The sequence below is a fragment of the Ceratotherium simum genome, chromosome 18 (assembly GCF_057802395.1).
Source record: "Ceratotherium simum simum isolate JZ-2026a chromosome 18, ASM5780239v1, whole genome shotgun sequence".
Taxonomy (NCBI): Eukaryota; Metazoa; Chordata; class Mammalia; order Perissodactyla; family Rhinocerotidae; genus Ceratotherium; species Ceratotherium simum.
Window position 1 is genome coordinate 56,852,220 of NC_141917.1, and position 19,405 is coordinate 56,871,624.

The 19,405-nt window shown below is 63.7% G+C and overlaps 2 protein-coding genes and 1 pseudogene across 3 annotated transcripts; 1 reads left to right on the top strand and 2 right to left on the bottom strand.

Annotated features, from left to right (window-relative positions):
- Window positions 1-795: 795 nt before the first annotated feature.
- On the bottom strand, window positions 796-4,021 carry IFI30 (IFI30 lysosomal thiol reductase). Of its 2 annotated transcripts, none has more exons than XM_087443526.1 (7): window positions 3,868-4,021; window positions 2,736-2,918; window positions 2,585-2,659; window positions 2,320-2,412; window positions 1,371-1,514; window positions 1,154-1,207; window positions 796-1,077 (listed from the first exon to the last, which is right to left on the bottom strand). In XM_087443526.1, the coding sequence occupies exons 1-7, from the start codon at window positions 3,985-3,987 to the stop codon at window positions 1,015-1,017; spliced, it is 732 nt and encodes a 243-aa protein (XP_087299652.1). In that variant the 5' UTR covers window positions 3,988-4,021; the 3' UTR covers window positions 796-1,014. The 2 variants fall into 2 exon arrangements, with proteins under 2 accessions (XP_087299652.1, XP_004423017.1); XM_004422960.3 differs by having other exon boundaries at window positions 1,371-1,523.
- Window positions 4,022-6,544: 2,523 nt separating this feature from the next.
- On the bottom strand, window positions 6,545-18,372 carry PIK3R2 (phosphoinositide-3-kinase regulatory subunit 2). The gene is given in 18 exon segments (XM_087443545.1): window positions 6,545-7,614; window positions 7,934-8,104; window positions 8,273-8,344; window positions 8,886-9,062; window positions 9,286-9,428; window positions 10,340-10,465; window positions 10,559-10,739; window positions 10,841-10,939; window positions 11,027-11,135; window positions 11,266-11,351; window positions 11,824-11,917; window positions 11,920-12,030; window positions 12,116-12,247; window positions 12,318-12,368; window positions 12,687-12,779; window positions 15,838-16,581; window positions 16,938-17,104; window positions 18,270-18,372. Coding segments are annotated over 16 exon segments (2,175 nt in total). The 5' UTR covers window positions 16,160-16,581; window positions 16,938-17,104; window positions 18,270-18,372; the 3' UTR covers window positions 6,545-7,406.
- Window positions 17,754-19,354, top strand: LOC147914653 (uncharacterized; annotated as a pseudogene).
- The last annotated feature ends 51 nt before the right edge of the window (window positions 19,355-19,405 follow it).

Here is a 19,405-nt window from a genome sequence, read left to right on the forward strand (position 1 = left end):
TAGCAGGTTAAATAAAATCTATTATTAAACTTCAAAAAAAAAAATAAAGCTGGGGGTAAAAAAAGGAACAACTGCACCCGCTTTTGTGAGAAAGTCAGTTGTGCCTCTATTTGCACGATCATTTCAATATTCCTGATCTACAAATCTGCCTGATCTTTGGATTCTCCTCTGAACATCTGACCAGTTTCCCTCACTAATCATGAATTAAATACAATCGTTAACACATATTCATTTCACATCAGTGTGAGAATCATATGAGTTTTCCTCCTTGAAAATTATCCTATAACACACCCTGTTGTTCTCAGATGCCTCAGCCTGGCATTCTAGCTCCAGATTTTGCTCCTGGCTGGCCTTTGCACACTCTGTTCCCCTTTCCCGGAACACCACAATTCCCCCCCCAACTGAACACATTCTTCAAAACTCCCCAGACAAGGTCTCTGCCCCATCCTCTGGTCTTGCCTGGCCCCAGTTCCCATCCTCCGGCTCAGCCCATTTTCACCCAGTGTGTGGTTAGCAAAAGGGGGTGGCAAGGGATGTTTGCTGAATTATTGAATGTAGTTCCTGCCTAACGAACTCCTAGTCACCCTTCAAAACCTCAGCCCCAATGCCCTTCTTCCCTATGCAGAGCCTTCACTCCCACTCTGGGCTCCTCCAGACGTGGTCTCTCCCTCTGGCCCATCGCTGACACCACAGGACTAGAGATGTCTGCCTGGCTCTGCATCTCTGAACAGGGGGCTCTCATGGGTCCCAGCATTTGCCCAGGTCCAGAAGAGAGAAATTTGCTGACTTATCAAATGAATCACAACATCCAGAAGTGTTTATTAAGCTAGTTTCAATGTAGCACCATTCCCAGCGGGGCAAGATTCTTGCTCTTGGGGTGGAACTTGACTCTGGGCTTCACGGAATGTGTAGGTGTCAGCTGGATGCTGAGCAGTGGCTGGTGAGAGTCGAGTACCAGAGAGGCGAGGGGAGGCGGGATCGAGCTCCCCCTCCCTCGGCTCCCCCGGTGAGGCGTCACTTGAAGCAGACCTCCCTGTGGGAGCTGGCCGTGAGCCGGCAGACGGCTGGCTTCTCGCCCTGGAGGAGACGGTGGTGAGCTGGGCCCGGGAGGAGACTGCCCCGCCAGCAGCACCCCCACCCCCGTCCCACTCACCTGGTACAACTGGCAGACGAGGTACAGGAGCTGGCTCTCATCTTTCATGGGTTTCTGCACAAAGCAAGACGGGAGGTCACACAGCCCCACCTGCCAACCCAACACTCGCCCAGCCGGCAGGGGCGGCCAGCAGCCCCCAGTCTGGTCCTGCCGCCCTCCTCCACATGGGCATCCGTCACCCGGTCCCGGCCCGGGGCGGCCATAGGAGAGTTCTTACCCCGTTGACGACGACCCAGGGCACGTACTCGTGGGGCGGCTGCAGGGCGTCTGTGAGCTGCGCGTTGATGTGCAGGAGCTGCGAGCCGCGGTCCCCCATCGCGCACTCCATGATGGCGTCTGGGGACACCTTCGGGGCATAGATCTGCAGGCACTGGGTGGGGGGCGGTGAGCGGGGCTGTTGCCCCAGCTTCCTCCCTCTTATCTCCCCAACGGTCCCCCCCATACCCCCACGCCAAGCTTCCGCTTCCTCACCCGTGGCAGGGGACAGTTGGGTCTAGGTCAGCACGACAACACCCAAAGATAGCAGGTGCCTAACTTGATACATGCGGCCCGGGAAGCGGGGCTCAGGCTGCTCCTTCCTCCTGTAAGAGCTCACTTGCAGCCCCTGACCTACACACTGGCTCACTGTCCTCAGAGCTTCTGTACACGCTGTTCCCTCTGCCAGAAAAACCCTTCCTCCTCCTTCCCCAGCATCTCCCGAATGCTTCCTCCTCCTCAGCACTCCTCCAGCACCACTGTGACTGCAGGTCTGGGGGGGCTCAGGGTGGCTCAGATCTCTTGGGCGGCCCAGATGTTTGATAAATGAATAAACAATGAGGGCACGAGTCAGTCCTCTGCAAGCTCATTTTCCTACTCCTCCAGGGAAGTAGGCGGGCCTGTCCCCTCATCCCCACACCCCAGAGGAGGCTCAGCATCTGTGTCCCTGCACATTCCTGTTCATCGTAGACCAGCCCAGAGGCACCTCCTCCAGGAAGCCCTGTCTGATCTACCCACGCCCCCATAAGATCTTTGTGCCCTCAATTCAGAGATGGAGGCTTCCAGAGAGGAGGCCGTCTTCCTGAGGCTACACAGAAAGTGGCAGTTGGGGCCTGGACTTAACGGGGTGTGTCCGGGTGCAGGAAAGGCCAGGGTCCCCCAACCCAGGGCAAATGAGGGGTACTGCTCACCGGCTTCAGATTTGCCTGCATGTCATCCATTTCCTCGATGCAGACAATGGTCAGGAAAGCCGCATCCCTCTCCAGCTGGTCCCACAAGCAGGCCTGGGGGGGTCAGGGGTGGGAAGGACGTGAGGGGGCTTAGCGCACCCCAAGATCACTCTGGGAAACTCCCAGGCGTCCCCTAAGGAAGTGGTGAAGCACCTGTGATGAAATGGAGGCGCGGGCAGCACGCAGCCTTCCCCGGGGTCTCCCGCCTGGGGCCCTGGGCGCTCACCTCCACCTTGTTCAGCTTGCACTCCTCCAGGCCATGCTGGCACGTGAACTCCCACTTGCCGCTGACGTTTCGTTCCTGCAAGGCGGCGGGTGAGCGCTGGCATCCCCGGCGCCCTCCTGGTCATGCCCCTGGCTCCCCCAGGCCCACACACCTGGGCGTTTCCATATGGCACCAGCGTGACGTTGAGGATCTCCAGGACCATCAGCCACGTCGGGAAGAGCTCTCGGATCAGGAAGGCCCGGCAGCCGGGGCACAGCGCCTCGTAGTAGAGACTCACGTTGACAGGCGGCGCGGCGGCCCTCCTGAGGGGCGTCTGCAAGCACAGGCCACCAGCCTGTGCGGGAGGAAGGCGCGTGAAGGAAGTGCAGCCCTGCGTGGGCTCTGCAAAAAGGGAGCCGCAAACAGTAGCTGCTTCATCTTGCACTCTTTCCAGACCTTGCCAAGTGGAATCCTGACTCTAAGGCTTTATTGTGTCCCTAAATCTTCTTAAATCTCAGTTTGTCTGCAAAAGGACGTGACAAGACTTGCAAACAGTAGGCACTTAATGTATGCACAGCTCTTGCTTTCCTCCAGCTTAGGTGAAATTCCTCACCTAGGGGCACTGCATGCAGTAAGGACTCAAGGCATGTACATCTCTGGGCGTGGCCCTCAATCCTGCCTTCTCAGAAGTGCATACCACAGGCGACTAATGCATGCTCAGTTGTTGCCACTTCATCCCCAGAGCCTTGGCCCTGAGCTGAACAAGGCCCTACACCCGCGCTGCCGCCTTAGTTATTCTTGCTCTCACGGGCCGGCGGGAACCCGTCCCGAGCCTACTGCAGAGGCGGCGCCTAATACGTGCTGACTTCCGGCTTCAGCTGAGGAAGGGCGGGCGGCCGAGTCTGCGGGGCCCGAGCAAGTGGCCCAGCCTCCCGGGCATCTGCGCTCCGCTCAGACGCACGCGAGCCCCCCGGCCGGAGGCCACCCAGTGAGCAGCGCCTGACCAACGCCGGGGCTGTGGGCAAGCTGATCTGGGCCCCCCCGCCCACAGGAGGAGCCCCCGACTCCCGCCCCCGATGTACACAGAAGGTGCTCAATGCACCCTCGGGCGGGACGGGCTGGGCTAGGGTGGGGGACAGCTGACCGTCTCAACGCGAGATGGGGGAGCGAAACCACTCTGCGAGGCCCCGGCGCCCGGCGGCGGAGAGGGGCTTTCGGCACCGGGCGGGCGGCGTCCGCTGCGGACCCGGTCCCGCCCGCTAAGTCCGGGGGTCGGGGAGCCGGCCCGGCCCCGCCGGCCCTACCTTGCAGGCGGCCGCCCCCTCGGGGAGCGCTTCCCGCGGGGACGCCCGCGCCGCCCCGGGGACTTCCAGCAGCAGCAGCAGCAGCAGCGGTAGGAGCGACAGGAGCGGCGACAAGGCCATCTCGGCGGGAACGAAGGTTCGGCGGCGAGAGCAGCGCTCGGGGAAGGAGCCGCCTTTAATCGGGCGGTGGCCCAGCCCCCAGGCGGGACCCGCCCCCCCCGGTGCCCACGCCCCTCGGGCCGGGGCTGCGTCTCTAGGTGTCTCCACCTCTGTCTCTGGTCTCCCCCCGCCACCCCACCCCCACCCCCACCCCCGCCAGGTGCTGGGCCCCCAATCTCCAGGCCCCACCCCGCCCGCAGACGGCCACGTTTGGCCACGTGCCGCTGGGGGGAGAGCACCCCGAGTAGAGGTGAGGTGGGGGCTTCAGAGACACAGGGCAGAGAGATGGGAGGGTCTCCAGGCGCCCACGGATCCCTCTGGGGGTGGCCAGGGTGACCCAGCCCCCTCCCTAGCCGGGGGACCCTGCCTCCCCACCTTGCGCTCTAATGGGGGGTGATCCCCTGCCTGGGAGCAGGGCAGGGGCTGGGCAGCGCTGTGCCACCCCCCCCCCACCCCCCCCGCAGCCTGGGATCCCCCCCTCACTCCCAACTCCCCTCTTAGGCCCCCAGCCCCGATGCCGCAGACCCACCAGGGCGTCCCACCTGGCTGACTCAGGCTTGGCTGCAGCTGGGCAGGAAAGCAGAAGCCAGCGCAGGGACGGGAGCCTCACTTCTCCAGGCTCACCCCCCCCCCCCCCGCTGGGCCAGGAGAGCTGGCCTTCCTTGTTTCCACTGTGCCAGGCTTTGTGGGGGGCATCCCGGCCCTCAGTGAGCTCTGCAGGGGAGAGGAGCCACGGGTAGAGCAGTAGTGACCTGAAGCCTGTATGATGTACATCGGGGGATGGCCGCCCGGGGCCCACACCGGGGGGAGTCAGCGCGGCCCGAGTCGCTTTGCCCAGGACTGTGCCGGGCACCTCGGGTGACGGAGCTTCAGCTCCCCTAGGGCGGGGGAATGGGGAGGTTTGGGGAATAAAGCCAACGTGGAGGGCTCAGGGGCAGAGGGAGAGCTGCCCCAGGCTGGGTTGGGCCACAGCTGGGCCTGGGCACTTGGGAAGGTGTTGACGCGGACAGCAGTGGAGGCCGCCCAGAGGGGAGCCTGGAGGGAGGCCTGGGTGTTGGGGATAACCCAGCACTGACTTTGCAGGGCCTCAGATGCGGGGCGCGACACGGGACAGGAGCCTGCAGGAGGAAACGCCCACACCAGCCTGGAACACAGCCGAGCCCCAGCTCTGCAGCCGTACCCCCAGCTCTGGGGGAGCCCCAGTCTGCATGTGCACATTGACAGCAGCAGGTTGGGGAGCCGGGCTTTCCCTGAGTCCCGTGGCTGGATGATCCCCCCATCTTGCCCCTTTGGACCCTTCACAAAACCCATTTCCTTCGTGAAGCCTCGGTGAGACCACACAACATGGCTCTAGGGAGTCAAGTGTGCTTGCCCTGTGCTGGGCAGGCCGGAAGGAACACCAACAAATGTAATTGCTCCAACTTCTCCAGTGGTTCCGAAGCACCAGCCCCACTGGACGTATTCGTAACCGCAACCCCGCCCATTTGATCAGGGAACCCTCAGACACATCCAGTTGGGGTACTGACCCCACTTGGTAAGAGGAAACTGAGGATCAGAGAAAGGAGGCAGCGTTCCCAAGGAAACACAGCTGGTGGTTGGTGCAGGCACTGGCCAGACGCTGTGTGGGCTATCTTCTGTCTCCAGTCTCAGCCTGGCTGGGGTCCTGGGACCAAGAAGGAGTCCTTTATCCTATGACTGCCCAGGCAGTGGGTGACGACTACAGGAGGCACATCTGGGCTGGAATTATTTATGGGATGCCCCCTGATTGGGCATCCAGTGGGGCCCCGCTCCCAGTGCCTGGGAAGGCTTGGGGACTCTGAGGCCAAGGGAGGGTCAGATGGCCGCTTCGCTAGGTCATTCACCCTGGGTGGCCCCAGGCATGGAGGGCCCTGACAGGTGCTGTGGGGGGGAGGGGTGAGGACAGAAGGTTCCCAGCCCTGGGGGAGGGCCAAGGGACAGGGACCTTTGTGGGGGGATGGGGAATAGGAATCCAGGTCAAAGATTCCGTGAGGACCCAGCGCAGTGTCCCCTGGGACCTAGTGGTGAGTGTCAGGGCCAGGTGTGGAAAGAGGGCATCAGCGGAGGGGCAGCGGGGGGGGGGCTGGCACTGAGGGCATCAAGGACACGGGAGACCCCTCTGGGTAGCATGGGAGGGGCTCTTGACTATTGACTGCACGTGGCAACAAGGAAACTGCACATCATAAGGGAGATGACTTTCCTGAGGGCCTGGCTGGTGGCTGAGAGCCGGGACTCAGACCTGGGGAGGCCAGCCTGGAGCAGCGAGGAGCTGGGCCGGGGCCTGGGTCCCCCCAGCAGGCCACTGTATAGGGCACAGCTCAGGACTGAGCCTCTCTGCTGTGTGACCCGGGGCCGGTCTCTCAACTGCTCTGGACATGAGCAGCTAAGCTGGAGCGGGGTGTCAGCCCTCATAGGCGCCCAGCACGTCGTGACTCGGGAAATACGAGCCCGGTGCACAGCGGCTGCGGAGAAACCCCACTGCTGACAAGAGAAGCACACCTCGTGTTCAAGGTTTTATGTTGGGATCAGTATCAACGTACCATACAAAACCCGCCACCGCCCAGCCGGGCAGGCAGGCGGGGGCCGCAGGATGTGTAGAAAACCAGGGCTCTCGTCCCAAAAGAGGAGAGAAAAGGGGGCTTTACAGTCAGGGACAAGTAAAATCAGAACCAACATGATCAGGAGGCCTCGCCTCAGCAGGCAGTGCTGCGCCCAGCACCCCAGGGTGCCGGCAGCCGAGCCCGGAGGGCCTGGGGCCCCATGGGGCTGGCTCACAGGTTTATTTTTAATTATTTTCTTTTTTGGAGGGGACTTCTCGGCAGCAGCCCCATTGTGGGGATAACCCGGGGGCAGGTTTCACTTCAGGGTTTGGAGGGGAAGTTGGGGTCTGTGGGGCGGGTCCCGCCCAGCCACCCGCCCAGCCCCAAATGTCACAGCCGGGGTTCTGGGAAGCGGCCGAGCGAAGTTCCTTCCTGCCCTGACCCCAGGTCTATGGCTTAAAAATCGGGGTGCCCAGGCTGGGGCCGTGCAGCCCAGGGGCTTCTGTAAACATGGCAGGTGCAGCGAGGTGGGGCTTCAGGGGCTTCCAGGACCCCGGGGTCGGAAGTGGCCAGAACCCCGGGGAGGGCAGTGTCCGTGGGGGAGGGGGTCTGAGGCGGGGGAGGGGGTCTGAGGCGGGGGAGGCAGGAACAGAGACCGAGAGAGACAGGGAGGAAAAAGGAGACAGAAGGACAGAGAGACGGGGACAGAAAGAGTGACGGGGAGAGACAGGGAGACTCGGTGAGAGGGATGGAGAGACAGGCAGCCGCGGAGACGAGCGGAGGGTGCAGACGAGGGCGGAGAGGCCGGCCGGGCGGCTCCGCTCAGCGGCCGGCGGGCGCGGGCGCGGGCGCGGGCGCGCGCACGGGGTGGGCGAGCGTGACGGCCAGCGCGTCGTTGTGCTGCAGCAGCGACGTGTGCTGGTAGTGCAGCACCAGCTCCCGCAGCGAGCCGTACAGGTTGTAGGGCTCCGCGAAGCCGAAGCCCGTGGCCGTGCGGTAGATGACGCAGTGCTTGGTGTCGCCGTCCACCCTGCGGGCGCGGGCCAGCGGCCGGTTAGGTGGCCCCGCTGGGAGAGCCCGGCGGCTCCCTCCGTCAGGTACCCGTTGCGCGCTCACGCTGGGGAGTCGCCTTTCTCCATTTCCTGAATTCTGACCCCGTCCAGACCCCACCGCCTCCGGCCTGCACACTGTCCTGGCTTCCTCCCCTGCCCCTGACAACCCCTTGGCCCCGTGGCAGCCGTAGGGGGCTTCTTCCCAAGGCCTAGCACACAGTAGGCGCTCAGTGAGAGCTCTCGGAAGGAACAGAGAACCCCTCACCCCTCCAGTGCCCCCACCACCCAGGCACTCACACCACAGAGCAGGCGTAGCAGCCCCGCTGGCTGCTTTCTCGGATGAGGAAAGTACCATCCCGCTTGCCACTCAGCATTTCTTCAGCCTGCGTGCGGTTGATCTTGCCCACATACCACGTGCGTTCCTCGTGGTGGGGGAGGTCATCCTCCTCGTCCATGAGCGCATACTGGCTGTGCGGGAGGCAGGAAGGGGCCCTAGTCACTGACTTGCCAGCCTCCGAGGCTCCCCTACCTGGACAGCGCTCCCTCCCTGGTGAACTCCTACTCATTCTGCAAAACCCACCAAAAATGGCTCCTCCTCTGGGAAGCCCTCCCTGTCCCCTCCAGGTGGTCACTCACTCCTCAGTCTCGTTTTTGATCCCCAACCACTCGTTGATTTTCTTCTGCCGGGCGCCTTTCTGGGTGAGCCACCTGCAGGGAGAGAAAAGGTGGGCTCGTGCCACCCCACTGGTCGGGGATGGGAGGCTGCAGCACAGGGAGGGCGAGCCGGAGCCCGAACCCACCGTCAGCCAGTGCAGCCTGGCTGGAAACCGGGGCTGACCTAGGAATGCAGGCTCCGGGTGCGACACCCCCAGTTGCCACAAAGGGTCAGGCTCTGCCAGGGAACCCCGTTTATTCTGTTCAGTAACACTGACTGAGCCCGGGAAAGTGCCCTCCACGCAAGGCCTTACCGCATTTCCCCGAGTAACGGGGGAACCTCACAAGGCCTCCGGGAGAACAGCGCGAGCTACCGCGTGCCGCGCTCGGCACAGCGCCGGCCACGGGAGGGCCCGGGGGGGTCCGCAGGGTCAGCGCACGGGGGCTGCAGTCGGCATTCGTGGGGGGACCCGGCCCCGCGGGAGCCCTTCCGAGGAGCCAGGAGGGGCCTGCCCCAAAGGGAAGGGGCTCAAGGGCGGCCGAGGGGCTCAGGGCTGGAGACGGGCCGCGAGCGAGCGCAGAGCCAGACACTCACACGAGGTACTGGTCTCGGATCTTGCGCAGCTGCATGAGGTCTGGCTTGAGGCTGTTCATGCGTTTGTCGATCTCCCGGTTGTCTGCGGCCTGTGCCCGCAGCTCCTGCTCCAGCTTCGTGCGGCTCTCGTGGATCTCAGCGATGCGGGATTTGAGCCGCTCTGAGTTCAGCAGGATCCTGTGGGAGGAGCAGCTCAGAGGCCTCAGACGGCTCTCAAACTCTAGGCCCTTGCACATGCTGTTTCCGAGTTCTTTCTGGTAAACTCCTATTCATCCTTCAAAGCCCATTTCAACTGACCCTCCCTCTGCCTGGAACCCAGGCTGCCCCCCCCCCCGTTTCCTTTTTTCCCATTTGTACTGTGCCAGGTCCAGGTAGGGCAGCACAGAGGAGCCAGACTCACCTTTGCATCTCTTTCTCATTGCCCTCACGCCGGAAGCGCTCCAGATACTCCTTGCTGCACTTCTCTTGCGTCTGGCCCTGCTCTTCAAAGATCTTAATGGTCTCATTGAAAGCTTCAATTGCTGTGCGCTTCATCTGCAATTCCTGGAGGAGGGGGTGAATCTTAGCACGTCCTGGGATTCCCCACTAGTCTCTCATGAGGGGTGAAGGCAGATCTCAACTCTGATATGGAGACTTTGCTCAACTCAAGCTGTTCCCTCCACCAGCTTGAGGAAGCTCCTGCTGCACCAAATGAACTCCTATTCAGCCCTCAAAGCCCCACTGCCCAAACCCACTCTTCCTTTAGATCCTCCTTTGGGCACCTTACAAACACCTGAATCTGTTAGCACTGCTGAGAATTTATGATAAATCTAGTTGCTACAGTTCATGGGGCTCCTTCTCAGGGCAGATGCACTGAGCACTTTCCATGCATCATCTCACAGAACCTACCAATAGCCTCCTACAAAGTCAGAACTATTAATGGGGAAACTGAAGCTCAGGGGCCTAAGTCATTTCCAAGGTCACAATGTTCCTAACTGACCCCAGACAGGCATCTTATCCATTCACAGCCCGGGCTGACCCATCAGTAAAGGAGGGAGACTGAGAAATCCCCTGCCCCGAGGCAGGACGTTCCATCTGAATAAGTTGCACCTCAACTCACAAAAAAAACTTATTAACCCCCGTCCTTGAGTGGTAACACCTCCCCCTTCCCTGTTTCCAGCAGGCTACTCTTTCCCACGCTCCCAGGACCCTCTGCCCCTGCCGATCCTCCGTCGGGTGATCATCACTTTGAGTAACACCCAGGCTGAAAGGGGTGAATAGGTAATTAAGACCCATGATTCCAGTTTACAGATGGGGAAACTGAGGCACAGAGAGACGCAGAGGCTTCACTGAGCCACCTCCCACAGCCCAGCCTGACGGCTCCTGGGAGGCCGTGGGCGCCCTCTCCGCGGTTGTCTCTACACCACGCGCGTCTCCCGCTCTGTGTCGAGGGCGGAGCCCAGGTCTCGCGGTACCTGGGAGGTGCGCGTGTACTCCTCGTAGAGCTGGTCGTACTCGCGGCTCTTGTCCTGGTACTGCTGGTGGTAGACCCTGAGCTGGGCGCCCACCGCCTCCACGCTGTCCTCCTTGACAACCTGGTCCTGGGGACACACCGGTGCCGTCAGAGGGCTGCCTGGGAGTCCGAGGCCCGGGCCGGCCAGGCGCTGCCCTCCCCGGCTGCCCCCGGAGCGGACCTGCTGGTATTTGGACACGGGGTAGAGCAGCCGCGTGTCCAGCTTGGCGTTGTACTGGGCCAGCGACTCGTGGCGGTAGTGGGTGATGAGGTCCACCACGGAGCAGAAGGTCAGCGGCTCCGAGAAGCCGTAGTGCCCGTCGCGGTGGAAGACTTTGATCAGCTTGTTGTTCCCGCCCTTCCTAGGGGCGGCGGGGGGCGGGGCGGTCAGTGCCCGGATGGCGCACGCGGCCCTCCGACCTCGGGACCCTCCCCGCAGTCAGCCCTGGAGGGACAGCCCCACCTGAGGGTCAGCGTGTACTCCCCCTGGATCTTGCTGGAGGCGTCTCGGACCAGAAAGGTGCCGTCAGGCGTGTCCCGGAGTTTCTCGTTCACCTCCTCCCTGTGGGGACACCCAGGATTGGGGCCACCCACCCTGAGACCGTCCTTCAGGCACTGCCTACCACGCGGCCCCACCCCACAGCCCTACCTGGAGATGTCGCCCCAGTACCACTCAGCGTCCTGCAGGGAGGGCGGGCTCCCCCCATTGGCCAGGCCTGTGGGGCCCGGCTTTGCCTTGGGGGGTTTAGGCGGCAGAGCTGGGGGACAGGAAAACAGACGCACATTGAGCACCGACTGTATACTGTGACCAGCTCCCACTGCAACCGAGCCTGCTGATACGGGCATTCATGGCCCCCAACAGTAAGAAATAATACAAGGGGGGGTCACCTGGGGGTGCTACCTCCTGCTCCTCCAGATGTTCCTGAAGTAACTTCTCCACCAGCAGCCCTGGGAAGTCCGGGCCGGCCTCAGTCCTAGGGGGAAGGGGAGTGTGTGAGCACTGAGTAGGGCCTGGTATGCCCGCAGTTGTGCACGTGCTGGCATGCCTGGCGGGGCAGGCAAACGTGAAAGCAAGTGCAGGGAAGAAGAGCAGATGTCGCAGGCAGCCATGGGAGGCCAACTCTTATTTGTGTGTATGCAGTAAGCGCTCAATAAATGCTCATACAACAAACGAAGAGGAGTACAGCATCTAGAGTGGCAGAAGCAGAAGCCAAGGGGCAGACACCACCCACGGGCCTCCCCTCTGGTCTGGGCCCCCTCACCCAGCGTCCCAAGCCCTACTGGGGTCTTCCTGGAGCCCGGGTCCCCGGCCCGTTGTCTTTGCCGCCCTGTCCACAGTCCTCCGCCCGGTCCGCACCCCGCCCTGGCCCAGCCTGCGGCCCGTCCTCCACCTAAGCCACGCCCCCACCCCTCGGCCGAGGCCCCGCCCCCGCGCGGCCGGCTCACCCGTCGGGCGCGCCCCCTGGCGGCGAGGGCGGCGGCGCGCGCAGCAGCAGCGGCCCAAAGGCGGCGCCCAGGGCGCGCACGGCGGGGCCGGGGTCGGGGCGCGCCGGGCCAGGCGGCCCAGGTGCTGGAGCAGGAAGCGCAGCGTGAGCGCGCGGTGCAGCGGCAGCGTCGGCGGCTCCAGCGCCGGCCCCACGGGCCCCGCAGCCTCTGCGGACACACGGCCGGGCGGGGTGAGCCGGCACCCCGTCCGCCCGCCCCACCCCGCCCCAGCCGGGACCACCGCGCCGCTCACCCCGCAGGGCCCGGTGCGCCTCGGCCGCCGCCTCGGGCGTCACGAGGGGCGCGGGCAGCGCCAGCAGGAAGCCCTTGACGCCGTCTGACAGGGCGGCCGCGTCCCACTGCTCCACGTCGCTCAGGGACCAGTCTGCGGTGCGGGGGACACGCGCGTGAGCCGGCCGGCGCCGCCTCCCCCCCGCCCGGGAAGCTCCCCTCACCTGCGCGCGGGGCGGGCGGCTCCGGCCTGTAGAGGGACTCGCCGTCTAGCCCTGGGGAAGGGAAGGGTGGCGAGACCGGCTCTCAAATGCTGCGCCGACCGCGTGGGGGCCTGGGGTGATGAGATTCTCATCTCTCAGCCTCCCAGAGACGAGAGCAGAGGGCACGGCGCATGCAGTGGTGGGGTCGGGGTCCACATTCCCAGCCCCCTGGGAGTCACTCCTTCCCCCACTTCAACCTGGAGGCCCAGGGCATGCAGGCTCGGCCTCCTCCCCGGCAGAGTGAGCCCCGCAGCCCTGTGCCGGGAGGAGTCGCCCATCACCGGAGGTAAGCAAGCAGAATCCAGAGGCTGCAGCCAGGCCGAGGCTCACCTGTCTGCTCAATGGCTTCCACGAGCTTCACCAGGATGGGGGGCGCCGCATCAGGCGGCGAGAACTGCTCGGGCAGGTCGGAGAGTGTGAGGCCTGGCAAGAGGGGACAGCATGTTGGTGGGGCCCCTGGGTGGAAACCAGCCCCTCTCTCTGCCTGCTGCATCTCAGCTCCGGAGGCTCCGGGCAGGGCCCGGCTCAGGCAAGTGCCTGGCACGTGGACCAGCACCCTGGGGAAGCCAGAGGTCCTGCTGGTGGGGCTGGGACGGCCGAGCTGGTGGGAAACAACTTTCTGGGTTAAGATACCAGTTCACAAAGCTTCTGAGACCAGATATAGTAATGTCCCTCCAAATGATATGTTCACATTCTAATCCCTGGTACCTGTGAGAGTAACCTTATTTAGAAATGGGGTCCTTGCAGCTATAAATTAGGTAAGGATTTTGAGATGAGATCATGGATTCAGGGCCACCAGTCCGCCAACTGGTGTCTCGATAAGAGAAGGCCATGCGAAAACAGAGGCAGGGACTGGGGTGACGCGGCCACAAGCCAAGGAACACCTGGGGCCCCAGACACTGGAAGAAGCCAGGCAGGCTCCTCCCTCGAGCCTCGGGAGCGTGAGAGCAGCAGCTCTTGTCTTGTGAAGCGCCGGTTTGTGGGGGTTCCTCACAGCAGCCCCGGGACACCACACAGCAGGTTTCCGGCTCCGCCACTGCTCGCATGCAACCTCGGGCACAGGACTCGCCCTCTTGGGGCCTCAGTTTCCTTATCTGAGAAAATGGCTGATGGTGTCATTTCTCCCCTCTTAGTGGGAACCACCAAGTGGTTCAAAGAACAAATAGAAAATATCCCTGTCCGGGTCAGAACACCTTATTCCAAGGTCCTTTCTCCATTTTCTAAGTCATTTTGCTTTTAAAAAATTATTTTCCCAGGCCGGCCCAGTGGCTTAGCGGTTAAGTGCGCGCGCTCCGCTGCTGGCAGCCCGGGTTCGGATCCCAGGCGCGCACCGACGCACCGCTTCTCCAGCCATGCTGAGGCCATGTCCCACATACAGCAACTAGAAGGATGTGCAACTATGACATACAACTATCTACTGGGGCTTTGGGGGGAAAAAAGGAGGAGGATTGGCAATAGATGTTAGCTCAGAGCTGGTCTTCCTCAGCAAAAAAAAAAAGAGGATTAGCATGGATGTTAGCTCAGGGCTGATCTTCCTCACACACACAAAAAATTATTTTCTGCATTTTTAAAAAGCTGAAACTGCTCCCAGCGGGCGCCAGGACCTCCTGGGGCCCAGCCCCTGGCCCTTTGTCTCCCTCCACAGGCCCTTTGTGTTCAGGCTCTGCCGGTGTGGCCACCATCTGATGCGCTCTGGCCCTCGGCAGGGACGCCCTGGCACATGGCAGGGGCAAGCCGGGGCCTGCAGGGCCTCCCTGAGTGATGCGCCAGGTGGCACCGTAAGCTGGAAAAAGGCCCAGCTGCGTCGAAAACGCCAAAAAAAGAAGTCAAAGAACAAGGGGAGAGGAGGTGGGTGAAGGCCTGGCAGGGGGTGGGGGTGGGGGGCGGTGGCCGTGGTTCTGGAACTCAACTCTGAGATTGCCTGTGACCAGTTTGCAAAACAGGGAGGGCGGTCGCATCAGAACAGGCGGCCCCCGTTTTACAGACGAGGAACTAAAGCTCAGAGAGGGGGCGACCGCCCCCAGGGTGCACAGCCACGAGGAGGCCCGGGCCACACTGCGTCTGCACCAGCTCCCTGCGAGGGGCTGAATGGAGGCGTCGCGGGCAGCCCAGCGTGTTCGGTGGTCTCAGCGTCCCAGAGGGGCCGGGCCTGAAGGCGCAAGACCTGTCCTCCCCGTTTCCAGATGAGGAAACTGAGGCCTGGAGACGGCCGGCCCCAACCGACGGCACAGAGCTCTGGAAGATTTGGAGAGCAGGGCCGGGCGGCTGCCCTGAGTGGGGACGTGTGGTGGCTGGACCCAGGCCAGGCAGAGGAGGGAGGCGGCTGTTACCAGGGGGAGAGGCAGATTCTGGCTGGGAGCCCGGATGGGGCCTCCTCCAGGCCGAGGCAGGACGCAGGCCGGGCCCCGGAGACGCCAGATGCTGCAAGGAAGGCCCAAGCCAGTGCCACGCCGCCTCAGCACCCCCGTCCACCCCAGGCCGTGGGACTCAGGCCTGACCCTTGGGCATCAGTGTCCCTCTAGCACAAAACCAGGCAGGCCATCGGTCGTGGCCACGGTGCCTCCAGGTCCTTGGCCTTAATGGGTGAGTGACCCACGTGAGTGGCACTGTGCACTGTGGCCTCCCGTCTGTACACGGGGCCTCACGGGCTGCTGGGGGGCTGGAGCAGACCACACAGGGTGCTCAGCACTCAGCAGCCCCTCCCCACACCCTGTGCCTCGGTTTCCCTGCCCAGCGGCTTCAGCACGTGCTTGGTGTCCTCCGTTCTCCACTCCCTGCACACCCCTGGCAGTGGGGCTGGCCGAGCGTCTGTGGGGCGGGATGTGGGGTCCTCACCCCCCACTGTGCTGCGTGGCCTCGACTGAGCATCCCACCCTCTTTCGGCCTTGTGGCTCCCTTCAGTTTGGAAACCGGGTAAAATCGGGGTAACAAAGGGGGTTCCTCAAGGGACCCTGTCGGCAAACCACAGGATGAAGCTAAATTGAGCCTCTGAATCCTACCAGGGAGGAGTATTGTCTTCAAAGCGACTCGCATGAAGTCTCCAAGGCTCCGTCCCTGTTGGCAGCCCCTTCTTGCTCGCTCTGCCTGCTGGCTGTTCCTGGACCCTGCCATGACATTCCCACCTCCTGGCCTTTGCCCTTGCTGTGCCCGCTGCCTGGAGCCCTTCACTTCCAGCTCTCCCCACGAGAGGCTTCTTCCTCACAGCATTTGTTGTCACCTAATCACATTCTTGTCACTTCTTGACCCAGAAACCCCATGAGGGCAGGGCCAGGCTTTGTGTCCACTGCTGTGTTCCCAGTGTCCCTGTGACCTGTGCCCAACCCTTGACAGCAGTGCAGTCAACACTTGTCGACCGACCAAATGTCCTTATTCCTCTTCCGCTGGAAGAGGCACCACTGCCTCACTGGAAAGAAGAGGAAACTGAGGGTCCAAGGGGACCCCTCCACCCGCACCCCTACCAGGGCCCCTACCTCCTGCTCACCTGGCTCAGGGGGCCAATCTCGGGGCCTGGCGGGCAGTGGCCGGGGGCCTCGGGGGCGAGGGCCAGGCCGGGCCAGGGCCACGGGTCCCAGGAACTCGACGTAGGTGCCGGGGAAGTCACCACGCTGCCGCGTGCGCTCGTTGAGGCCAGGCATCCAGCCCACACTCTGCGGGCAGCGCTCGCTGCCCTCAGCCACGCCCAGTGCCTGCAAGGCTGCCCGGCTCACCACCAGCACGTCGCCCGGCAGCAGCTCTAGGTCCTCCGGCCGCTCCCGGCGGAACCGGTAGAGTGCACGGTATTGGAAGCCTTCAGCGCCAGCCATGGCCGGGCAGGGTGTGGTGGGGATGGTCAGGCGGCTGCTCAGGGCCCCAGTGGCCCCATCAGCAGGGCAGGGGCCGGGAGGGTCCACTGGGCTGGCTTGGGGTGCTCAGACCTCTATTTCCACCAAGAAGTTAACAGGTGACCATGGGGGACACTCACGCCTTGCTTCCCACCATTATTCCACGACCCTGACAAGGGTCACTCGTTGCTCCGCCCACCATTCGTCAACTGGTGGGAGGGGGTCGGCAGCGCGGTCTCAGGTCACTCAGCTGCTGCGTCCCCCCTCAGTCTGTAGGGCCGGGCCAGGCTGCTCACTCCCTCCCATGAGGGGCCATCGGCTCCTGAGGCTGGCGGCTCTTCCGGCTGCGCCAGACGAGGGGGCCGAGGACACAGGCTGTCACCATGCTCTGCTGGGACGCCGACCTAGGGGAGACCAAAGGGCAGCCTCAGCAAGGTTGGGCTCCTCCCACCCCCAACTCAGAGATGGGCCCAACCCCGGGCGGGCATCCCCTGACTCACCGGGTAACCTCGGCCAGTCCCTGCCCCTCTCTGGCCTCCCCCCAGCTGCCAAGTGGGTTCGAAAAGAGCCCTCGCTCAGGGTGTGGGGGCAGAGCTGCTCACTGCCCCCGTCAGCCATGGGGAGACTGAGGCTCCGAGCAGGGAGGTCTTTGTTGGACCACTCAGTGGGCTAGGAAGCCAGGCCTCAAAAACCCAGACCCTAACCTCAGGGCCCAGGATGGATGAGAGGAGGCAGCGGCCACATGGCCAGAGAGTCATACCCAGAGTGGGCAGGCGCGACAGGGACACGCAGGGTGCTGTGGGAGCGCCGATGAGGGCGCGCCAGCAGAGCACAGGAGGAGGCAGCAGGGGCACAAAGGAGGTCCAGCAGTGGTTCCTGCACAGCCAAACGCCCAGAGGCCCGTCCAAGCAAACGGATCTCTGGTCTCTGCAGGGGAGGAGTGGACAGGGGGTCAACGGCCGGCTCAGCGCAGGGCCCACAGTAGGTGTTCAAAACATGAGGGGGTCGGTGGGAGGCCGAGGAGGCCTTAGCTCCAGGGTAGACACGGAGCCAGGAGAGGGTGGATGGGAGGAGGGCACTTCGGCTGCCAAGGGGGCGGCCGCTGGATGCGGGGCGACGATCACTCTCAGGGAGCCCCCAGCTGGGGAGACGGAGCCCGCACGGACGCGTTCCCAGCCTGGGCCCTGCAGGCTCAGCTCTCCTGAGAGGTCGGGGGTGGGGGAGGTGCTTTCCCAGAGGGCGGGTCCTCACAGGGGACAGGAGGGGGCACTGGCCAGAGGTAACCGCACACGCAAAGGCTTGACAGCGAAAGGCTGCTTGCAAGAGCTCAGGGTGGCTTTAAAAAAGCCGGCCTCGAGTGCCAGGGAGAGGGTCGGGGCTATCCCCCGACCGCAGGGAGCCCCGAGTAGGGAGCAGAGGCTCCACATTCCGGGGCGCCCCAACTTACCCGCTCCCTGGCCCCCGTACCCCATTCTACAGGTGGGGAAACGGAGGCGCAGAGAGGGGACGTCCAGGAAAACGCCCGGATCCGCTTGCCTGCCCGCCTCCGCGCCCCGGCGTCTGCACACGTTTGCACATGCCCTGGTGTGCGCGCCGGGGCACCAGCGCTCGCCGAATCCAAGAGGCGGGCGGAGGGGCCGGGCCTGGCTGGGGGCTCGGCGCGGGGACGCAGGGCCTGCGCGCTCACGCGTGCTGGGACTCGCACGCGGGCCTGCGTGGACCCCGCAGCCCGGCCCGGGGCCCGGAAGTGGAGTCGACCCCCGACCCTCCTGCACCCCACTCTCCTCCACACAATGCCTGGGCGCCCCTCAGTGCTTGACACCCCGCTCCCGGCAGGGCCTCCCTCCACTCGGGGCCGCGGCTCCAGCCCCCCATCTCTGCCCGGGGCCCCCGATCCGCGCCCACCGTCCGGGGCAGGCTGCACCGCTGCAGGTCGAGCCAGAGGCCTCCCGCTCCCGCGGCCCCAGTCCCCGCGGGCCCCCTACCGCCCCGCGCTCGCGTTCTGGCTTCCACCCGGGCCCCACTCTGCCCGGGCGCCCCGCGCTGGAGCACACCCCAGCCCCGCCGGCCACCCTGGCCGGCCTGGACTCACCTGGTCGCGGCCGCCACCGCCGCCGCGGCCGCCGTCACGCCGAGCGGAGCACGACCCGTGGCTCCACCGCGGCCGCCGTCGCCGCAGCCGCGGGATCCCCGCCTCCGCCGCCGCCGCCGCGGTTCCGAACGGCCGGGCCCGCCCCCGGCGGAAAAGGCCGAGCGTATTCGGGCCGCGCGGGGAAGCGAGGCAGAGGCGGAGCCTGGGGACGCCCGACTGATTCCGGAAAGAGCCGAACGTACTCCCGCGGGACTGGAGGGTAGCGGGTGCCCCGAGATAGCCGATGATTTCCGGAAATAGCCGAGCGCAATCGGGTCAGACGAGCGATCCGAGGCTGGGCTCGGCTGGGCTAGGAGACACCCGAGTGATTTCTGAAATGGCCGAGCGTGCTCCGGCAGGACTGGCAGAACAGAGGCTGAGCCCCGAGACCGCGAAGGGCTTCTGGAAAGAACCGAGTGTGCTCGATCTCAAATGAGGCCCTGGGAATTTAGACCCAGAGGTAACCACCAGCTTCGGGAAATTGCCGAAGCATGGACAGGTCCAGAGGGTGGGTGAGGCGACCCCGAGCTTAGGGAACAGGAGGCGGCGGAGTGGGGAAAGGGCTCGCCACAGAAAGCTGAGCTTTTCAGGGAACAGCCGAATAAGCTGAAGTCCGAGAACGAGCTTGGGGTTGACAGCGTTTCCATGGCAGCCCAGAGCGTCCGGAAACAGCTGAACGAACACGAGAAAACACCCCAAACGGGAGCCCAGATGCAGGCGATTAGTTCCGGAAATAGCCGGAGACACTCGGAAGCCAGGGGGCGTGGCCAAAGCTTTGTGACACTGCCGAGAGCTCCGGACGTTACCGAACGCGCTCGGGCTGGGCTGGGTTCTGGTGGGATCGAGTGGAGGGCGTTTCAGGGCACAGCCCAAGCAAAGACCAGTATAGAAGGGACACAAAGATGGTTTATTTATGTTATTAACACAGCTCAGGGCCCCAGGCGGGTGTCTGGATGAGGCTTTGATGGCAGAGTCCATGACGGGTACTCACAGGGAGAGGGCAGCAGGAAGAATCACGATGGTGAACTCCTATGCAGCCTTCAAAACCCACCTCAAAAGACTTTGAGCCAAGTGTCTGTTTTCACCCTGCCCCCACC